Below are 19,470 nucleotides of genomic sequence, written 5' to 3'. Positions count from 1 at the left end.
ATGCATGAATCAAGATGAAGCATAATAGGGATAGCATTATGAGAAAAGGCAGAGTCTACTAACTGGGGTTTAGACTTTAGAGGATGATAGTGTACCGTTACAGATGTATGAGCTGTGTTCTTGTCTAGAGAATGCCTGTACCTTGTATAGAATCAGCAACTGTTCAGAATTGAATATATTTTCTGACGGGCCTCATGGAGGCAATGACTGAGACCTTTGGTATTATGTTTTGCTTGAGAAGAAGACCCATGAAACTTGAGCAAAAGCGCAGTCGTGACAGATATCGATGTCACGCAATTTGGAGCTCATGCCGGTGGCACATAAACGCATCCTGGTGTCAGGCAAATGGCACCCATGCCGGTGGTATGTAAAAGCACCCATTACACTCTGTAAAGTGGTTGGCATTAGGAAGGGAATCCAGCTGTAAAAACACAACGTTTCGGCTGATATACCCTCCAGCCTTCATCAAGTGTCTTGGGGAAATTTCGAACCTGGGTTCTCATTCCTAAGGTATTTTTCGATGTTATTATTATTATTATTATTATTATTATTATTATTCAGGTCACTGCCTGGAATCGAATTCGGAATCTTGGGGTTGGTAGCCCGCGCTCTTAACCAAGACACCTGATGAAGGCTGGAGGGTATATCAGCTGAAACGTTGTGTTAACAACAAACAAGATGAGGACAAATATCCGTCAAGTGTAAACAAGGTAAATAATGTAGACAAAATATTTATTTCTTTATTTCTTCACTACCCACAAGGTGCTAAACACAGAGGGGACAAACAAGGACAGACAAACGGATTAAGTCGATTATATCGACCTCAGTGCGTAACTGGTACTTATTTGACCCTGAAAGGATGAAAGGCAAAGTCGACCTTGGCAGAATTTGAACTCAGAACGTAACGGCAGCCGAAATATTGCTAAGCATTTCGCCCGGCGTGCTAACGACTCTGCTAGCTCGCCGCATTACTACTACTACTGCTGCTGCCGTTACCACTATTGTTGCTACTACTTTTACCAATGCTATAAAGTAGTAGAGATGATGATAGTTGTAGTAATGGCACAACAAGTGGCAGGCGTAAATTTGAGAAACTTCAAGCGGTTGAATTAAAATAAAGTAGGGGAAATGAGTTCGATATAAAGTTGCCTGATGATTAAATGGGGATCTTTTCCTGTTGAACGGCAGATTTCAACACAATTTCTAGTTAACTAACACTTTAAAACTTCGTATAATTTTCTCATTAAAGCCAAGAAAAAATGATGTTTTATAGACACATTCTACCAGTATACGAAGTTTAAAAGTGTTTAGTTAACTAGAAATTGTGTTGACATCTGCCGTTCAAAAGGAAAAGATCAAAGATATATTTTTGAAAAATCACATCACTGTCTGTCTGGGTTGACCAGACATCCAGCACCCTTGCAATTGAAACCAAATACGTTTTGTTCGGCTGTGATTGAGTAAAGCCATAAAGGCCTTCTAACTGTGTATTTTAATCAGACAGTAAATCTGGGACCACATTATCAAATAACTTCTTCCCTTCTTAACTCATTTGTCTATGCCTGGCGAGCAACTAGAAATTGGTTAGCCTCAAACCCTGATCGAGAACATCATCCTGTCTATACGACAGGTTGTAATTTGCGGGGAGATTTGGTTGCTATTTCTAGCATGTTTAGCCATCACATTGGCATCATCATCGTCGTCATCAGGTTTTAAAGAGTTCCATATCAAGGGACATAATTCACAATATATTTACCTTCGGAATTTCAATTCGCCCACGAGGCAAGAACAACAACAATTTATCCGGCAAGTAACGACAGCAACAGCTGTTTATCCGGCAAGCGAGTACAACGGCACTTTATCCGGCAATGCAGGTGCTTCTACGTAAGTTACTGCTATATATTTGTTACTACTACATAAGTTGAATGTTAGAATAAGACATCCTTAAGTTTATCGAAGCATCATTAATATGTTCTGAATCTGTTGCTAGGCCATATATAGCTTTGGTATTGTCGGCAAATCTACGAAGTTTTTTTGTTTTTAGCCATTATCACTAAATCGAAGGAACAGGAGGCTTCTTTGGTTACTTTTTATGGAAAAGAAATTTTATAAAACAAAATATTTGCCTATCTATCAGTTATATATTCCAAAGGGTAGTTGTCATCGTTGTTAGTGCTCGGTTAATCCTCATTTGGCAGACCTATAACCAAAGGTGTTCCAGCCATGACCGACCTGTCTTTTTGTTGGGCGTTGCGTATATTCAGTGTGTTCCTCGTTTTTCAAGATAATGTCCTTTAAAAAGAAATTTAGCTGTTATTTCTTGCAAGTTGAACGACAATGCAAAGGTTCGTCTTTAAATATCTTAAAAACCGGATTTTACATTGAGATAACCAATAAATACAAGGTCAGGCTTCCTCAGAAATATTTTCCCATATCCAGGACAATAAATAACTACACATACACACTTAAGGAAAGAGTTAAACTTTATATTCAAGTGTCTGTGTCGCAGGCAATTTCATATTTTACATTTCAGTTCACCTACAACAGCTACATTTAAGAAGTTACGCCATCACCACCCGCTTTCCATGCTGCCATGGCTTGAACGGTTTCGTTAGAGCTGCCAAGCTGGTGAGCTGCACCAAGTTCCAGTTGTGTATTTTAGCTTGGTTTCTACGGTTGGATGCCCTTCCTAGCGCCATCCACTTTACAAAGTGTACCGGGTGCTTTTCCCATGGCACCGACACGGGTGTTTTTTTTACTTGGCACCGGTATAGGTGCATTAAGGCGGCGAGCTGGCAGAAACGTTAGCACGGCGGACGAAATGCTTAGCGGTATTTCGTCTGCCGCTACGTTCTGAGTTCAAATTCCGCCGAGGTCGACTTTACCTTTCATCCTTTCGGGGTCGATAAATTAAGTACCGTTTACACACTGGGGTCGATGTAATCGACTTAATACCTTTGTCTGTCCTTGTTTGTCCCCTCTATGCTTAGCCCTTGTGGGTAATAAAGAAATAGTTATTTCGTCTGCCGTTACGTTCTGAGTTCAAATTCCGCCAAGGTCGACGTTGCCTTTCATCCTTTCGGGTTAGATTAAATAAGTAGCAGTTACACACTGGGGTCGATATAATCGACTTAATACCTTTGTCTGTCCTTGTTTGTCCCTTCTGTGTTTAGCCCCTTTTTGGTAGTAAAGAAATAGGTATAGGTGCTTTTTATGTGGCACCAGCACAGGTGCTTTTTGCACAGCACTGGCTCAGGTGCTTTTCATATGACACTGGCACCAACTTAATAGTAAACAATATTAATTTGCTATTATGGATTCTCACCTGTTGATAAGAAGGCTTCTGTAATTTAAAGGCCTCTATTTTGCCCAAGAATGTGTGCTTGTTAGTGACTCGGATATTGACACCATCCTGCACACCATAATATCAAATTTAGTTATGTCCCTTCTTATTCAAAGTTCAACTACTTCACAAGGTTGGCTTTGCTTGTCATTTGTCATGGGAATAAAATAAGTGCTTGTTATTTACCAGGGTTACTACCCTGTACCTGTGTTGGAAATTAATTTTTCAATGAACACTGCCCTCCCCCTCACTCCCTTGAAATATTAAGTCTTGTGTATACACACCAAACTCTGTTTATTTCATGTAATTCTTTACTCATTTCTCTTGTCAGTTAAAAATATTTTGAGTTTATTATACAGTCCTTCTACATTCTGATGTTATTCTTTAACACTAGGTCAGCTCTGATCCAGCTGACCTATGATTATAGGCATACCAATCCTGACAATTCTATCTGGTACTTTTTTTTTTCAAGCTTGGTATATCTAGCATTACATTATCTAATAACAAGCGCTGGTGCCTTATATATATATACACAATGGGCTTCTTTCAGTTTTCATTTACCGGATTCACTCACAAGGCTTTAATATTGCTCCAGGCAATTATAGAAGACACTTGCTCAAGGTGCCATGCAGTGGTACTAAACTTGGAACCATAAAACTCACCTGGTCCAGACACCGGTAGGATTGACAGATTGATAGCGCATTCTTGATTCTGTGGGCAGTGGTGCATGGCTGTTCTTAGTTGGTGGAGCAATCTGCCTGGTTGATTCTGGTTTTATACATATATATATATATATATATTCACACACACACACACACACACACATATAAAGAAGCAAAGTGAGAGAGAAAGAAAAGGAAGCATGGCAAAAAAGAACCTGAAGATGAGGGAGGGGAGTGTGGAAAAAGTGGGGGTGTATTTTAATGATCAGTTTTTCTCTTGCTCACTTCCCTTTACATATATATATGTATATATATTTGGGGTGTACATATGTGTGTGTCCATGAATGCATATATGCTTATACACGCACACAGATCACAGATACACACAAACACTAAACGAAGTGTATTATATAGAAGATACTGTATCTTTTTGTTCCAAAAAATAGTGAAATTCATAATCTTTGTTATTTCTTCTATAGGATAATGTGATAAAAAATTGTGAAAACCATAAGCAGAACAAAAAAAATGTGTGGGTGTGGATAGACAATGGCCTTTATTATAGATGTGGCTCTCTTCCTCTCTCTCTCATCATCATCATTGTTTAACGTCTATTTTCTATGCTGGCATGGGTTGGACGGTTTGACTGGGGACTGGCAAGCCAGGAGGCCGCACCAGGCTCCAATCTGATCTGGCAACGTTTCTACAGCTGGATGCCCTTCCTAACGCCAATTACTCTGAGAATGAAGGGGGTGCTTTTTATGTGCCACCGGCACGGGAGCCAGTCAAGTTGCACTGGTATCGGCCATGTTCAGATGGTGCTTTTTACGTGCTTCGGGCGCAGGAGCCAGTCGGGGTGGTGGGGGATGGCATTGGCCATGTTTGGACAGTGCTTTGTACATTCTACCGGCATGAGGAGCCAGTCAGGCTGCAACTGGCAATGACCCATGTATGGATGGTGCTTATTGCGTGCCACCAGCATGGAAGCCAACCAGGTGGCACTGGCATCGGTCACAACTATAATTTCCATTTTTGATTGTGATTTTGATATATATATTCTTTTACTTGTTTCAGTCATTTGACAGCGGTCATGCTGGAGCACCACCTTTAGTCAAACAAATCAATCCTAGGACTTATTCTTTTGTAAGCCCAGTACTTATTCTATTGGTTTCTTTTGCTGAACCACTAAGTTACTGGAGGATGTAAACACACCAACATCGGTTGTCAAGCAATGTACTTACTTGTACTTGTGACAGCATTCACTCAGGGTGGGTTAAGCTGGCTTCTTCTCTGGTCCTAACAGCATCACGAACCATGGTGGCCCACGCACGACGGTCCTGTGTGAGGTCACTGGAGATAGCGAATCATTAACGGTTCCATCTGCGCAGACTGACCACCTGCGGATCTGAGAGTTCGGAGAGGTCCTTCTTTATTGTCGTTGCCCAGGTCTTCAGCTGCCTGCCCATGTATTTGCACCAGCTGGGAAATGGAGGTGGGAGGAGGACATCGCGAATCTACGATGTCAAGCAATAGTGGCGGGGACAAACACAGACACACAAATACATACATACACACACACATGACGGGCTTCTTTCAGTTTCCGTCTACCAATTCCACTCACAGAGCTTTGGTCAGCCTGAGGCTATAGTAGAAGACATTTGCCCAGGGTGTCTCGCAGTGGCACTGAACCTTGAATCATGTGGTTGGGAAGATAGCTTCTTACCACACAGTCACTCCAGCACCTATCTATATGTATGTGTATATATATATCTTCATCATCATCCTTTAACATCTGCCTTCCATGCTGACATGGGTTAGAGATTGACAGGAGCTGGCCAGGTTGGAGACTGCACCAGACATCTGTGTCTGTTTTGGCAAGGTTTTTATGGCTGGATGCCCTTCCTAACATCAACCACCCATATGAGTGGACATATATATATATATATATCATCATCATCATCATTGTTTAACCTCCACTTTCCATGCTAGCATGGGTTGGACGATTTGACTGAGGTCTGGCGAACCAGATGGCTGAACCAGGCTCCAATCTTGATCTGGCAAAGTTTCTACAGCTGGATGCCCTTCCTAATGCCAACCACTCTGAGAGTGTACTGGGTGCTTTTACGTGCCACTGGCACGAGGGCCAGTCAGGCAGAACTGGCAATGGCCATGCTCAAATGGTGCTTTTTACGTGCCACTTGCACAGGAGCCAGTCCAGCAGCACTGGCAATGACCTTGGGGGACGGACACGACAACACATACTCACATATATACAACAGGCTTCTTTTAGTTTCTTATTTCTTTATTACCCACTAGGGGCTAAAGAGGGGACAAACAAGGACAGACAAACGGATTAAGTGGATTATATCTACCTCACTACGCAACTGGTACTTAATTTATCCACCTCAAAAGGATGAAAGGCAAAGTTGACCTCAGTGCAATTTGAACTCAGAACGTAACGGCTGACGAAATACCTATTTCTTTACTACCCACAGAGAGGGCAAACAAGGACAGACAAATGGATTAAGTCGATTACATCGACCCCAGTGCGTAACTGGTACTTAATTTATCGACACCGAAAGAATGAAAGGCAGAGTCGACCTTGGCGGAATTTGAACTCAGAACATAACGGCAGATGAAATACTGCTAAGCATTTCACCCGGTGTGCTAATGTTTCTGCCAGCCTCTGCCTTCATGTTTCTTTTAGTTTCTGTCCATGAAATCCATTCACAAGGTTTTGATTGGCCTGATTGCTATAGTAGAAGACACTTGTCCAGATGCCATGCAGTGGGACTGAACCTGGAAGCAAGTTTTTTAGCACACTACTACAAAAAAAAACCTTTTGATGTGTTCTGTGACAAAGCCCCCTTCTGCAAAAATCCGCAAGCCATTGCTGAACAAGATATGTTTTTCAAAACATACATCAGAATCATATCTAAACAAACTGTTTCCCTTTGAAAGGTGTCAAACTTTTTTTCTAAACATCTTGAATCTAGTGTTTTAATACAGTCCATCACTGCCATAAGATCACAAGTGTTCACTTTATTCACAGCGGAACTCGTTCTGTACAAGTTTTTTTTGGTTTTAATAGCAGCTGGGCCTTTTCTCACTGATCCTTTCCTGGTTAATTTTTTATTTAATTCTGCGAACCTTATTTACTACAGAATGGCCACTGAAGGTAATGTGCATAATTATACACATTATATGCATGATTACACACACACACGCGAGCTAATGAGCTCAAGTGTAGCCCATATATGTGTTGCTCATATATGAGCTACATGGTTGCTTGAGCTGCTAGTAATAGCAACCAAATCTTCTTAAAATTTCCCCGTGTAATCTAAAGAAAAGAAGGACACTTCAGGCAATGTTCTAGATGTACAAAAAGACAGGATATTTATAGCTGGTTAAAGTTAACCTGGGGTTAACCCTTTTGTTACCAACCTGACTGAACCTGGCTCTGTAATACAAATATCTTGTTTTCATAAGTTTTGAATTAAAGTCTTCCACCAAACCTTAGTCACAATTTGTGTTACTAACACTAGCTTAATGATAACCAAGTTATTTTACTAAATTCTGTGTTCTGTTTAAAATTAATTGAAAGAAACCCAGAGCATCTCAAAATAAATACGGTAGCTAAAAGGTTAAAACATATAATAGAGAAACAATTCTTAACCCTTTCAATACCGACCTGGCTGAAACTGTCTCTGGCTCTGTAGTACAAATATCTTGTTTTCATAAGTTTTGAATTAAAATCTTACACCAAACCTTAGTCACAATTTATGTTCCTAACACTAGCTAAAATGATAATTATATTAGTTTACTAAATTCTTTGTTATATTCAAAATTAATTGAAAGAAACACAGAGCACCTCAAAATAAATGAAAGGGTTAAATAATGTTAACACATTCATGTAGATCTACTTTTAAACTACTTCTCCTCTGTATATCGAATATATATCGTCATCTTGTTTCAACCCTTTCGTTACCTGAATCCGCCTCTAGCGCTGTAGTACAAATGTGTTGTTTTCAAAAGTTCTGGATTAAAATCTTCCACCAAACCTTAGTTGCAATTTATGTTCCTAACACTAGCTTAATGATAACCAAGTTATTTTACTAAATTCTTTGTTATATTTAAAATTAATTGGAAAAAAGACAGAGCATCTCTACAGAAATATGGTAACAAATGTGGCTAATACCAGGGCCAGTCAGGTGGCCCTGGTATTGGCCATATTTGGATGGTGCATTTTATGTGCCACCAGCACAGGAGCCAGTCAGGCGTACCTGGCATCATCCACGTTTGGATGGTGCTTTTCAAGTGCCACTGATAACTTACTGTTAATAAAAGTTGGGGTGTGTTGTGTCCTGTTAATAAATGAAAAAAATGTATTGTAAATAGACAAGCGTCAAGTAAAAAAAAATGTATAATGTTTATTGAGTGCACAAACAGATGGAAGACAGACACAGAAGGTCCCAAATTCTTCTTTTATCAACCAGATGGTATTACTCATTAATGGTGCGAAACTGGACCATCTGTGTCTGTCTTCTGCCTGTTTGTGCACTCAATGTACCTTATACGTTTTTTACTTGTCGTTTGTGTATTTACAACATATTTTTCCATTTATTATATATATATACTTTATTTAAAGCATATTACTCTACCACTGGTATTTGAGTCCTCTTTTTTCCACCTTGTTTCACATTTATGTGTTTACTCCGGTATATATATATATATATATCCTTTTTTGTGTGATCAATAGATGTCTAGGTACATTAAGTACTAAGAATGTACAGAAAATAGACTCCCTCAAATAGCCTGTTGGTGGTGGTGGGGATATCTTTAGAACTAGTCGATAGTTTTTGTCACCTAGGCAACCAATTTAGCAGTGGGTTTATATGAAAGTTGCTAGAATAAGAATGGGCAAATTCAGAGAGGTACTACCTTTGTTGGTAACAAAGTGCCTCTCCCTCAGTAAAAGATTGTATGATATCTGTGTACAAAGAGCTATACTAGTAGCAGTGAAATATGGACTGTGATTACAGTGGACATGTGAAGGCTTGACAGGAATGAAACCAACATGCTCCATGGGATGGGTAATGTCAGTGTACCTGTATGAGAGAGTGTCAATGATTTAAAAGAAAAAAAAAAACTGGCTATAAGAGGCAAGAGAGAAGACCATGCTGGTATGGTCATGTGATTCATATGGATGAGGACAGCTGCATAAAGAAGTGCCAATCGCTCATTGTGGAAGGAGCAGACCTAGGAAGCCGTGGGATGAAGTGATGAGATGGTGAGAAATAATCTCCAGATGTTGAGCCTCACAGAGATAAGGGGCCATGACTTCTGGTGATTTGCTGTGCTTGAGAAAATTTGTGAAGCTAAGTAATATTATGACCATCCATACATACAGCCATATCCTTTTTGGCCATATACCCCTTACCTTCACACACACACACACACACACACACCTCTGGTAAAACTCCCCTCCGCATCCCATCTCAAACTTCCACCAACCATATGCGTGGAAAGGAGGATTGTGGACAACTGGAGTGTGAAGAGCTGTTGATTGTGGGGCTTAGTAGGTCATCAATTGTGTTAGCATTGAGGAATGGCTGTGGTTGCTGGTTGTGTTGTGGATGTTGTTGTTGAACTGAATTCCAGAAAATACATGTTGAAGTTTGCCAAAATGCCTGTGAATGAATTTAAATTTGTTTTGAGTTTCTTCTCTCTATTTGCTTTTCCAGTCAGTTATTGAACAGTGGGACTGTTCTTTTGGCAGTATAATTCAGACATGAAGTGTCTATGCTTTCAGTTTGAGAAAGGCAAAAACTATGCATTTACGAGAATGTTGATTTCATTCTTAGACTACTTTTGTTTATTGTGGACACATTGTGTAGCCATGAGTCCATGTGACAGCATGGTGTTGGTATATGACTGGAATTGGGAATAGAATTTGGTAAACTGTAACTGTGGAAACCCATTGTGTGTGTGTGTATCAACCATAGCCATCACTCGCAAACAAGGATAATGTAGTGGCATGTTCCATGCTTTCACTGATTGTTTTAGGTGTTTAGATGGATATAGACGTTTTATAATAATAATAATAATAATAATAATCATCATCATCATCATCGTCGTTTAACGTCTGCTTTCCATGCTAGCATGGTTTGGACGATTTGACTGAGGTTGGCGAACCAGATGGCTGCACCAGGCTCCAATCTTGATCTGGCAGAGTTTCTACAGCTGGCAGATCAGATAATAATAATAATGATAATAATAATTAATTCTTTTATTGGCCACAAGGGCTGACAAACATGATTGGAAAACATAAAGGGACAAAACAGGACGAAAGTGTATGAGTCATACATGTGTGCATGTGTATGGAGTGGCGGGGGTGGTGGTGGTATCAGGTGTAGTGTTGGCGAATTGCAGGAAGTATGGAGGTTTTTAAAGGATGCAATGTCTTGGCAACTAACAACTGATGCAGGTAGTTTGTTCCATGCTTCAGCAACTCTGGGTGTGAGAAAATATTTCTGCTGAATACCCTAACCACTAAGCCATGTTCTTTCGTACATATATACAGTGGGATTTGAACTCAGATTGTAGACCCAAATGCTTATCACAAAGAATTCATGTGCCCTAACATCTCTGCCAGTCAGCTACTTATATATGTGTATGTGTGTGAGCATAAAATGATTGAGATACAGTGGTGTTAGCCACTCCTGCGCCTATGTATATATATTATGTAAATATATATATATATAAATAAACAGTTCTGTGTGAAATTAAAACTGGTTGTAGGTGAGATTCATTTTCAATTTAACCTATTTCCAGTCTAAATATAGAAGGAACATCTCCCTCACCGGCATCACCTGCCACCCCACTCTTTCTCCTCCTCCTCTCACAAACTTTACCTTTCACTTCACTCCTTCCCCTCTCTCTCTCTGTTCCCTCCCCCTCTTCCTCTAATGGGGTGTTTTAATGAAAACTAGTTTGGCTTCCTCCACACACTCTTCCTTCTGGTCGTTTATCTCTCCGATATTTAAACTCACACATTCTTTTTATTTTTGTATTTGTTCGAGTTATTAGCTGGCAGCCGGGCTAAAACGCCTTAAAAAGTTTTTTGAGCAAATTGATCCTGGTATTTATTTGAAGTCTGGCATTTATCCCCACCAGTCTCTTTTTTTCTCTTTTTTTACCAAACTGCTAAGTTACGGAAACAAAGAAAGCAACACCGGTGGACATGTAGTGGGAGACGATCCCCAAAACTTTACCGACACACCCACACGCATACACCCACATGCACACACCGACACACACACACTCACACCGACACACACACACACTCACACGCGCACACACACCGACACGCACACACTTACACACACACTCATACGGACACACAACACACACACACACACGCACACACACACACACACCCAACACACACACACACGCACACACCCACTCACTCGCGCACACACACACACACCCCGGGCTTCTGCGGCTTCCATCCATTAAATTCACTGACAAGGCATTGCTCAATCTGGGGCTGGAATACAAGACAAACCCCAAGTGAAACCTCACGGTGTTAGGGACTCTGCGTGCGTGTCTATCATATATATATATATAGCTTATGTGCAGCCTTATTTTGTAATAAACATACATTTATATATATCGTTGCTATTATGCAAAACTGTTGTAAGTCCAAAACGTTGCTTTTTTTTTAGAAAAGGTAAAAAGAGTTTCACCATTCTATTTCTTTTTGCATTAGCAACAGTTTCAGCTTCACAATAATACTTTGTTGGGTACATAAAATTATAACTCCATACATGTAGGATATTTTCAGTCAGAAATATTTTTGCAAAACTGTTGTATGTGGGACTTACTTTACTTTTGAAAAAATGCTAAGCCGTTTTACTACACTTTGACAGTCTTCATATCTTGGCACCTGAAGCAGCTGGAGATACGATAGGTTGACCAAAAGAACCGGTTATTGCAAGCATTGATATTGAAAAAAAAAAAAAACAAAACAAAAAGGGATTTGGACATACGACAGTTCAACATAATAGCAACGATATATATATATATATATATATATACTTTTACTGTTTTTAGTTTCTGGAGTTAAGTCATGCTGCTGTGCACGTGTGTTTGTGATTGTGTGTTTGTGTGTCTTTATGCATGTGTGGATGTTTATATTTGTGTGGCTAGCTTCCCCTTCCCCTCATTCTCTTTTCTACTTATCACTGTCTCTCACTATCCCTCTCTCCGCCTACGTTTCTTCTCTTAATATCTCTTTATCTCTCTCTTCTCTCCCCCGCAGGTGCTGTCTCCGGGCATACACTTCCCAGTTCATTGCTCAGTCGGGGCCGAAAACACCTCAAAGCTGCTGTCATGTCACGCCTTTTGAGTGCAATGTCTCCACACGTCACCTATGACTACCTAGTAATAGGTGGCGGCTCAGGTGGGCTGGGTAGTGCCCGTCGGGCTGCTGAATTTGGTGCGAAAGTGGCCATCATTGAGGAAGCTGCATTGGGTGGTACTTGCGTAAGTAACAAAAATGTCTTCAAGTTATCTACTGTTTGATAGTTCCTTACAGTATTGTAAAAACATGCCAAGAAATTCTTTTCCCCCCCATTTGTTGAATTAATCTATTTTCTTTTTATAAATAAATCAGCCTGAGTGGCTGTGTGGTAAGTAAGGGGTTATCGGTCGGCGGGCGCCGGTGCCCCTCCCATTTTTGTTCATCATTATCGTCCTCATCTCATTAATGCCTTTGTCCAGCCCGCAGCTTCTTCATCTGTGTACGGCTTTCATGGCCAATTTGATGAATAAAAGTAGCTTGCTTGCCAACCACGTGGTTCCGGGTTTAGTCCCACTGCGTGGCACCTCGGGCAAGTGTCTTCTACTATAGCCTTGGGCCAACCAAAGCCTTGTGAGTGGATTTGGTAGATGGAAACTGAAAGAAGCCCGTCGTATATATGTATATATACCACTGTGTGGTAATAGCACACTGGGCGAGCTGGCAGAAACGTTAGCATGCCGGGCGAAATGCTTTGCGGTATTTCGTCTGGCGTTATGTTCTGAGTTCAAATTCCGCTGAGGTCGACTTTGCCTTTCATCCTTTCAGGGTCAATTAAATAAGTACCAGTTACGCATTGGGCTCGATATAATCGACTTAATCCGTTTGTCTGTCCTTGTTTGTCCCTTCTATGTTTAGCCCCTTGTGGGTAGTAAAGAAATAGGTAATAGCACACTAGGAAAATTTTGGTTATTTGACCGGTCTTTTACCTCTCCCACGCAGGTCAATGTTGGCTGTGTCCCAAAGAAGGTGATGTTCAATGCTGCTGTCCATGCTGAATATATAAGGGATCATCAGGATTATGGTTTCTCGGTGGAGAAGAAGGAATTTGATTTCAAGTGAGTCATTAAAACTTATTGTCTTTGTTCCTACACTACATAACTTTCTCATCTGCCTCTCTTGTGTGACAGATCAGTGCAGCAAGTTGCCTTCGTTTCCATGGCTTAATCTGTTATGGCGTTAGGAAGGGCATCCAGCTGTAGAAACATTGCCAGATAAGACCGGAGCCTGGTGCAGCCTTCTGGGTTCCCAGATCCCCGGTCGAACCGTCCAACCCATGCTAGCATGGAGAACGGACGTTAAACGATGATGATGATGATGATAATATAAAGCTGAAGTTGTCTGTGTATGGCAGATTTGGTAGCCTTCAACCAACACTATCTCCTCCGAGACCCTGCGGTGCAATTTGACCAAAATTGAGAGTATGATAGAAGAAGGCTTGCTCTTCCTTCCATAGAAGAAAAAATTCAAATCGGACCATGTTAACACCAAAAATTATTTACATCAAAAAGGTGCTTTTTTTCTATGAAAATCCCTATTTTTTATGATATTTTTTTACTACTGTGTCACTATTTTTTGGTGTATTTCAACCAGAAAAATGTTCACTTAAAGAGAATAACAAGCTACATAATGCAAAACTTTTACTTTTCAAAAATTCCAATTCTAAAGAGTCGAAAAGAAAACAAGCCCGAGCAACGCTGGGTGATACTGCTAGTAAAAGATAAAAACAATAGTGATGAAAATTACTTCGTTTCTGAGACTGCATAACCTTCCCATCAGTCTCACTGTTCTCTTCTATTTTATAACAGACACTTGAAGAAATCTCGTGACGCCTACATCAAGAGACTAAATGGAATTTATGCTAATAACCTAGAAAAAGTGAGTATTTGACAAAATTAGCTATTCAACTTCTAAAGCTATTTTGACAATAATCATTATGTTTAGTCAAGATGGTGCTAAAAAGAATGATGGCTGTCCCTAAAAGAGTTATCTGGGGGAGAGGGAGTAATGGCAGGCAGTGTAATAAAGTAAATATGAAAATAAATCAGATACCCATAGATAAAATGCAAACCCTCCATATTACATATTAATTTACTATATTTTGATCGTAGGGTGACCTGCTGTGCTTGAGGAGACCTGTTGAGTCAAGTACATCAACATCAAAAGATCAAATGGAAATTGTAGTTGTGATACCCGTGCTGGTGGAACGTAAAAAGCACTATCCGAATGTGGCCGATGCCAGTGTTGCCTTGACTGGCTTCTGTGCCGGTGGCACGTAAAATGCACCAACTGATTGTGGCTGTTGCCAGCCTATCCTGGCATCTGTGCTGGTGGCACGTAAAGAGCACCATCTGTATGTGGTCGATGCCAGCACCGCCTTGACTTGCTTCCATGCCGGTGGCACGTAAAAAGCACCAACCAATCGTGGCCATTGCCAGCCTCCTCTGGCACCTGTGCCGGTGGCATGTAAAAAGCACCCACTACACTCGCGGAGTGGCTGGCGTTAGGAAGGGCATCCAGTTGTAGAAACACTGCCAGATGAGACTGGAGCCTGGTGCAGCCTTCTGGCTTCCCAGACCCTGGTTAAACTGTTCAACCCATGCTAGCATGGAAAACGGATGTTAAACGATGATGATGATGATTTTACTATTCTACATAATACTGTACTTTATTCTCTTCTGCTGTACTTTATGGCACCATATAATACACTACATGCTTCTATTACTTATGGTCTTCTGCTATCTTTCCCCAGTTGTTAGGCTGGTTACTGACTTAAAGGCTCAACTTTCTTGATGATATCACAAAAGTGTTTCTTAAGTAAAACCCTGCCTTCTGCTGTGAGATTTAGTAAATTTTGAATCTATGTGTTTGTGTATTCTTATGTCTGGCAAATTTTTTACATGTACCATCAATCAGTGGAATTTATATTTTTCAATTTTTGGTTTGGATTCTTATCGATTTTGTTTTGGATGCATTCATACCATCTGTTGTTCATACAGTGAATGCCATATTATATTATACTACATTCTTGGAGTGGTTGGCATTAGGAAGGGCATCCAATTGTAGAAACTCTGCCAGATCAAGATTGGAGCCTGGTGCAGCTATCTGGTTCACCAGTCCTCAGTCAAATCATCCAACTCATGCTAGCATGGAAAGTGAACATTAAATGATGATGATGTTGATGACCATGAAGGGAAGCTGTGGAAGTGGTAGACCCAGGGAGGCATGAACTAAGGTGGTGAAGCACGATCTTCATCATCATCATCATCATCGTTTAACGTCCGCTTTCCATGCTAGCATGGGTTGGATGGTTCGACTGGGGGCTGGGAAGCCAGGAGGCTGCACCAGGTCCAGTCTGATCTGGCAGTGTTTCTACAGCTGGATGCCCTTCCTAACACCAACCACTCTAAGAGTGTAGTGGGTGCTTTTTATGTGCCACGTAAAAAATGTTGGTTTTCATGGAGGCGATGACAAGTGGTTGACATCTTTGGTGATTTACTGTTTGAGAAGACACGTCAGGCCAAGTGAAACCATAGTCCTGGCTAGTGCTGGGTACACGGAAAAGACACCTGTGCCAGTGACCTATAAAAGGTAGCCATTACACTCACGGAGTGGTTGGCATTAGGAAGGGCATCCAGCTGAAGAAACCAAGCTAAATCAGACTGGAACCTGGTGCAGCACTCCAGCTTACCAGACCCAGTCAAACCGTCTAACCCATGCCAGCTTGGAAAACAGGTTTGTTTGTTCCTTCTCGAGCCATGCCTGGCTCCTAAGGGCCGGTTTCCTGGTTTCCTTGGCATATAGGTTCCCCACCTGGACGGGACGCCGGTCTGTTGCAGGTGAGCTGCATGATGCAGGAGGAAAGAGTGAGAGAAAGTTGTGGTGAAAGAGTCAGCAGAAGTTCACCATTACCTTCTGCCAGAGCCGTGTGGAGCTTAGGTATTTCGCTCATAAACACACACATCGCCCGGTCTGAGATTCGAACCCACGATCCTTCGACCACGAGTTCGCTGCTCTAACCACTAGGCCATGTGCCTCCACTTGGAAAACAGGTGCTAAATGATGATGATGATGATTACTGTATGATGACATAACAATATTTTTTTTGCTAAGTCACTATTGTACGCTTACAATTATATGAGTTGTTAGGCTTGAAACTGATAAACAAAATTTATGTTAATTAATCTATTTTTTTTTGTTATCTTCATCTAGTCAAAAGTTGAGCGAATTGTGGGTCATGCCAAATTCTTATCTAATCAAACGATAGATGTGAATGGTGAGAATTATTCAGCAAAGCACATTCTGATTGCAACTGGAGGGAAACCACTTATACCGGATATACCTGGTAGGTACGTGGGGATATTTAATTATGTTCTACAACCTTGAGTGTCAATCAAAAACCATTTTCTGGTCCCTGGTTATCTTTGGATCCTCAAATCCTTAAAGCTTATAAGCACTATTACTTCTTCCTTAACTAGTATAAAAAAAACTTTTACTTAAAATGAAACCAGTCTTTCTTCCATACACGTGTCTGCTGTTTGTTGTTGACAGTCGTAATCAAGCAGTCCTGTGAGCCAAGATAATCCGTCCATGACCCTTCCATAGTATATCTAAGATCACATTATCTTACGTGTCTTTCTATTTTTAGGATAGTAAGATTTGACTGGTATTTCTAGCAGTTTGAGCAAACATGTTGAGACTCCCTTGTTCTGACATTTAATATTTTTGTTCAACCCCAGGTCAGCCCTGACCTAGCAAATCTATGATGAAAGGAGTTTCAGTTGTGACAACGCCTTTTATTCAAACATTGTGGATCTAGGACTACATTATCCAATGTGTCTTTTGTTAACATAGGTGTAGGAGTGGCTGTGTGGTAATTAGCTTGCTTCCCAACCATGTGGTTCTGGGTTCAGTCCCACTGTGTGGCACCTTGGGCAAGTGTCTTCTACTATAGCCTCGGGTTGACCAAAGTCTTGTGAGTGGACTTGGTAGACAAAAACTGAAAGAAGCCTGTCGTATATATGTGTATATATATATATATATATATATATATATATATATATATATATATGTATGTGTGTGTATATGTTTGTGTGTCTGTGTTTGTCCCCGTAACTTAGCGGTTCGGCAAAAGAGACCGATAGAATAAGTACTAGAATAAGTACAAAGAATAAATCCTGGGGTCGAGTTGCTCGACTAAATGCGGTGCTCCAGCATGGCCGCAGTCAAATGACTGAAACAAGTAAAAGATAAAAGATGTTGTGTATGATTTGAGGGAACTTTGGTTACTATTATTAAAAAATTGAGTAACCCCAGGAAGCAGGTGTAGGCAACATTTTGCTGACAGTCGGCCTTCACTATTTAGAAAAATGAACCACATCAATGAAAAAATATTTCAATAAACATGTAGTATAGAGTAGTGGAGGTGCATGGCTTAGTGGTTAGGGTTTTAGACTTGTGATTATAAGATTGTGGTTTCAATCGCCTGTCTCTGTGGCCCCTTCCATCTGTCATTCTGCAACGGCGCTTGCGGTGGTTTGGCCATGCATGTAGGCGTCTGGTGGGTGAACTGAGCCGTGATGTCCTCCCAACTCCACTTCCCAACTGGAGGAAACGTGCGGGTGGGCAGCTGAAGACCTGGGTTACGACAATCAAGGAGGACCTCTCCGTGCTCACGGGACCGCATGTGGCCGGCCTGCACCGATGGAACCGTGACTGGCTTGCTATTTCCAGTGAACTGGCGCAGGACCGTCGTGCGTGGGCTGCCATGGTTCAAGATGCCTCGAGGGTGGTAGAAGAAGCCGACTCAACCCGCCCAGGGTGAATGTCACCACAAGTAAGTAAGTGTAGTTTCAATTCTTAGGCCAGGTGTTGCATGGTGTTCTTAAGCAAAACACTATATTTCACATTGCTCCAGTTCACTTAGCTGGCAAGAATGAGTAATTCTGTGACAGCAGGTGTCCCACCCAGGTGGGGAATATAATGCCATGGAAACTGGGAAACCAGCACTATGTTCCTTGCAGAGTAAGGTAGAATAACCATAGAATATTACATAAATATTGATTGTGAGAGAAAGAAAAAAAATCAAATGAAATTGTTCAAATTAAAAGAATCCTATCTGAAGATTAGGTTACAAACTTTTAGAAAGAAGTTATTCTTTTATTCTTTTACTTTTTTCAGTCATTTGACTGTGGCCATGCTGGAGCACAGCCTTAGTCTAACAAATCGACCCCGGCACTTATTCTTTGTAAGCCTAGTACTTATTCTATTGGTCTCTTTTGCCAAACTGCTAAGTTATGGGGACATAAACACACCAACATCGGTGGGGTACAAACACATGATGGGATAAGGCGGTGAGCTGGCAGAAACGTTAGCGCGCCAGGCGAAATGCTTAGCGGTATTTTGTCTGTCGTTACGTTCTGAGTTCAAATTCCGCCGAGGTCGACTTTGCCTTTCATCCTTTCGGGGTCGATTAAATAAAGTACCAGTTTCGCACTGGGGTCGATGTAATCGACTTAATCCGTTTGTCTATTCTTGTTTGTCCCCTCTATGTTTAACCCCTTAACCAAATCCACTCACAAGGCTTTGGTTGGTCCGAAGCTATAGTACAAGACATTTGCCCAAGGTGCCATGCAGTGGGACTGAACCTGGAACCATGTGGTTGGGAAGCACACCTCCACCTACGTTTATGTTTATATTATGATGACATTATGTGTGCTCTGTACACATAAAGTTATAAAGAACAGCCTGTAGATCAAGGTTGCCAATGGGCTTGGTTGCCAATGCTTGATGTAGAGGAAATCCTCATTGAACCATAGGTTCTCTTGTTAGACATAGATGAAGCCACAGGGTCTGAATGCTAACCCTCTTTACTGTTTTACTTGTTTCAGTCATTTGACTGTGGCCATGGTGGGGCACTGCCTTTAGTCGAGCAAATTGACCCCAGGACTTATTCTTTGTAAGCCTAGTACTTATTCTATCAGTCTCTTTTGCCGAACTGCTAAGTTACAGGGACGTAAACACACCAGCATCAGTTGTCAAGCAATGTTGGGGGGACAAACACAGACACACAAACACACACACACACACACACACACACACAC

General features: G+C 41.1%; 1 protein-coding gene across 3 annotated transcripts in view; it reads left to right on the top strand.

The window, feature by feature from the left end:
* The first annotated feature begins 1,733 nt into the window (after positions 1-1,733).
* Positions 1,734-19,470, top strand: part of LOC115210924 (glutathione reductase, mitochondrial) — a 31,807-nt gene continuing 14,070 nt past the window's right edge. Inside the window, exons 1-5 of one of the 3 annotated variants that reach the window (XM_029779710.2) lie at positions 1,734-1,884; positions 12,329-12,552; positions 13,310-13,425; positions 14,176-14,245; positions 16,580-16,712. In XM_029779710.2, coding sequence (XP_029635570.1) covers positions 1,869-1,884; positions 12,329-12,552; positions 13,310-13,425; positions 14,176-14,245; positions 16,580-16,712 — 559 coding nt within the window. In that variant the 5' untranslated portion in view covers positions 1,734-1,868. Of the gene's footprint in view, positions 1,885-10,998; positions 11,144-11,496; positions 11,607-12,328; positions 12,553-13,309; positions 13,426-14,175; positions 14,246-16,579; positions 16,713-19,470 lie in introns of those variants that run through there. The other 2 variants (XM_029779713.2, XM_036502396.1) reach the window with 2 other exon arrangements.

Source organism: Octopus sinensis, linkage group LG4 (assembly GCF_006345805.1).
Source record: "Octopus sinensis linkage group LG4, ASM634580v1, whole genome shotgun sequence".
Classification (NCBI taxonomy): Eukaryota; Metazoa; Mollusca; class Cephalopoda; order Octopoda; family Octopodidae; genus Octopus; species Octopus sinensis.
Note: the sequence above shows the minus strand (reverse complement) of the source record. Positions and strands in the feature narration are given on the sequence as shown.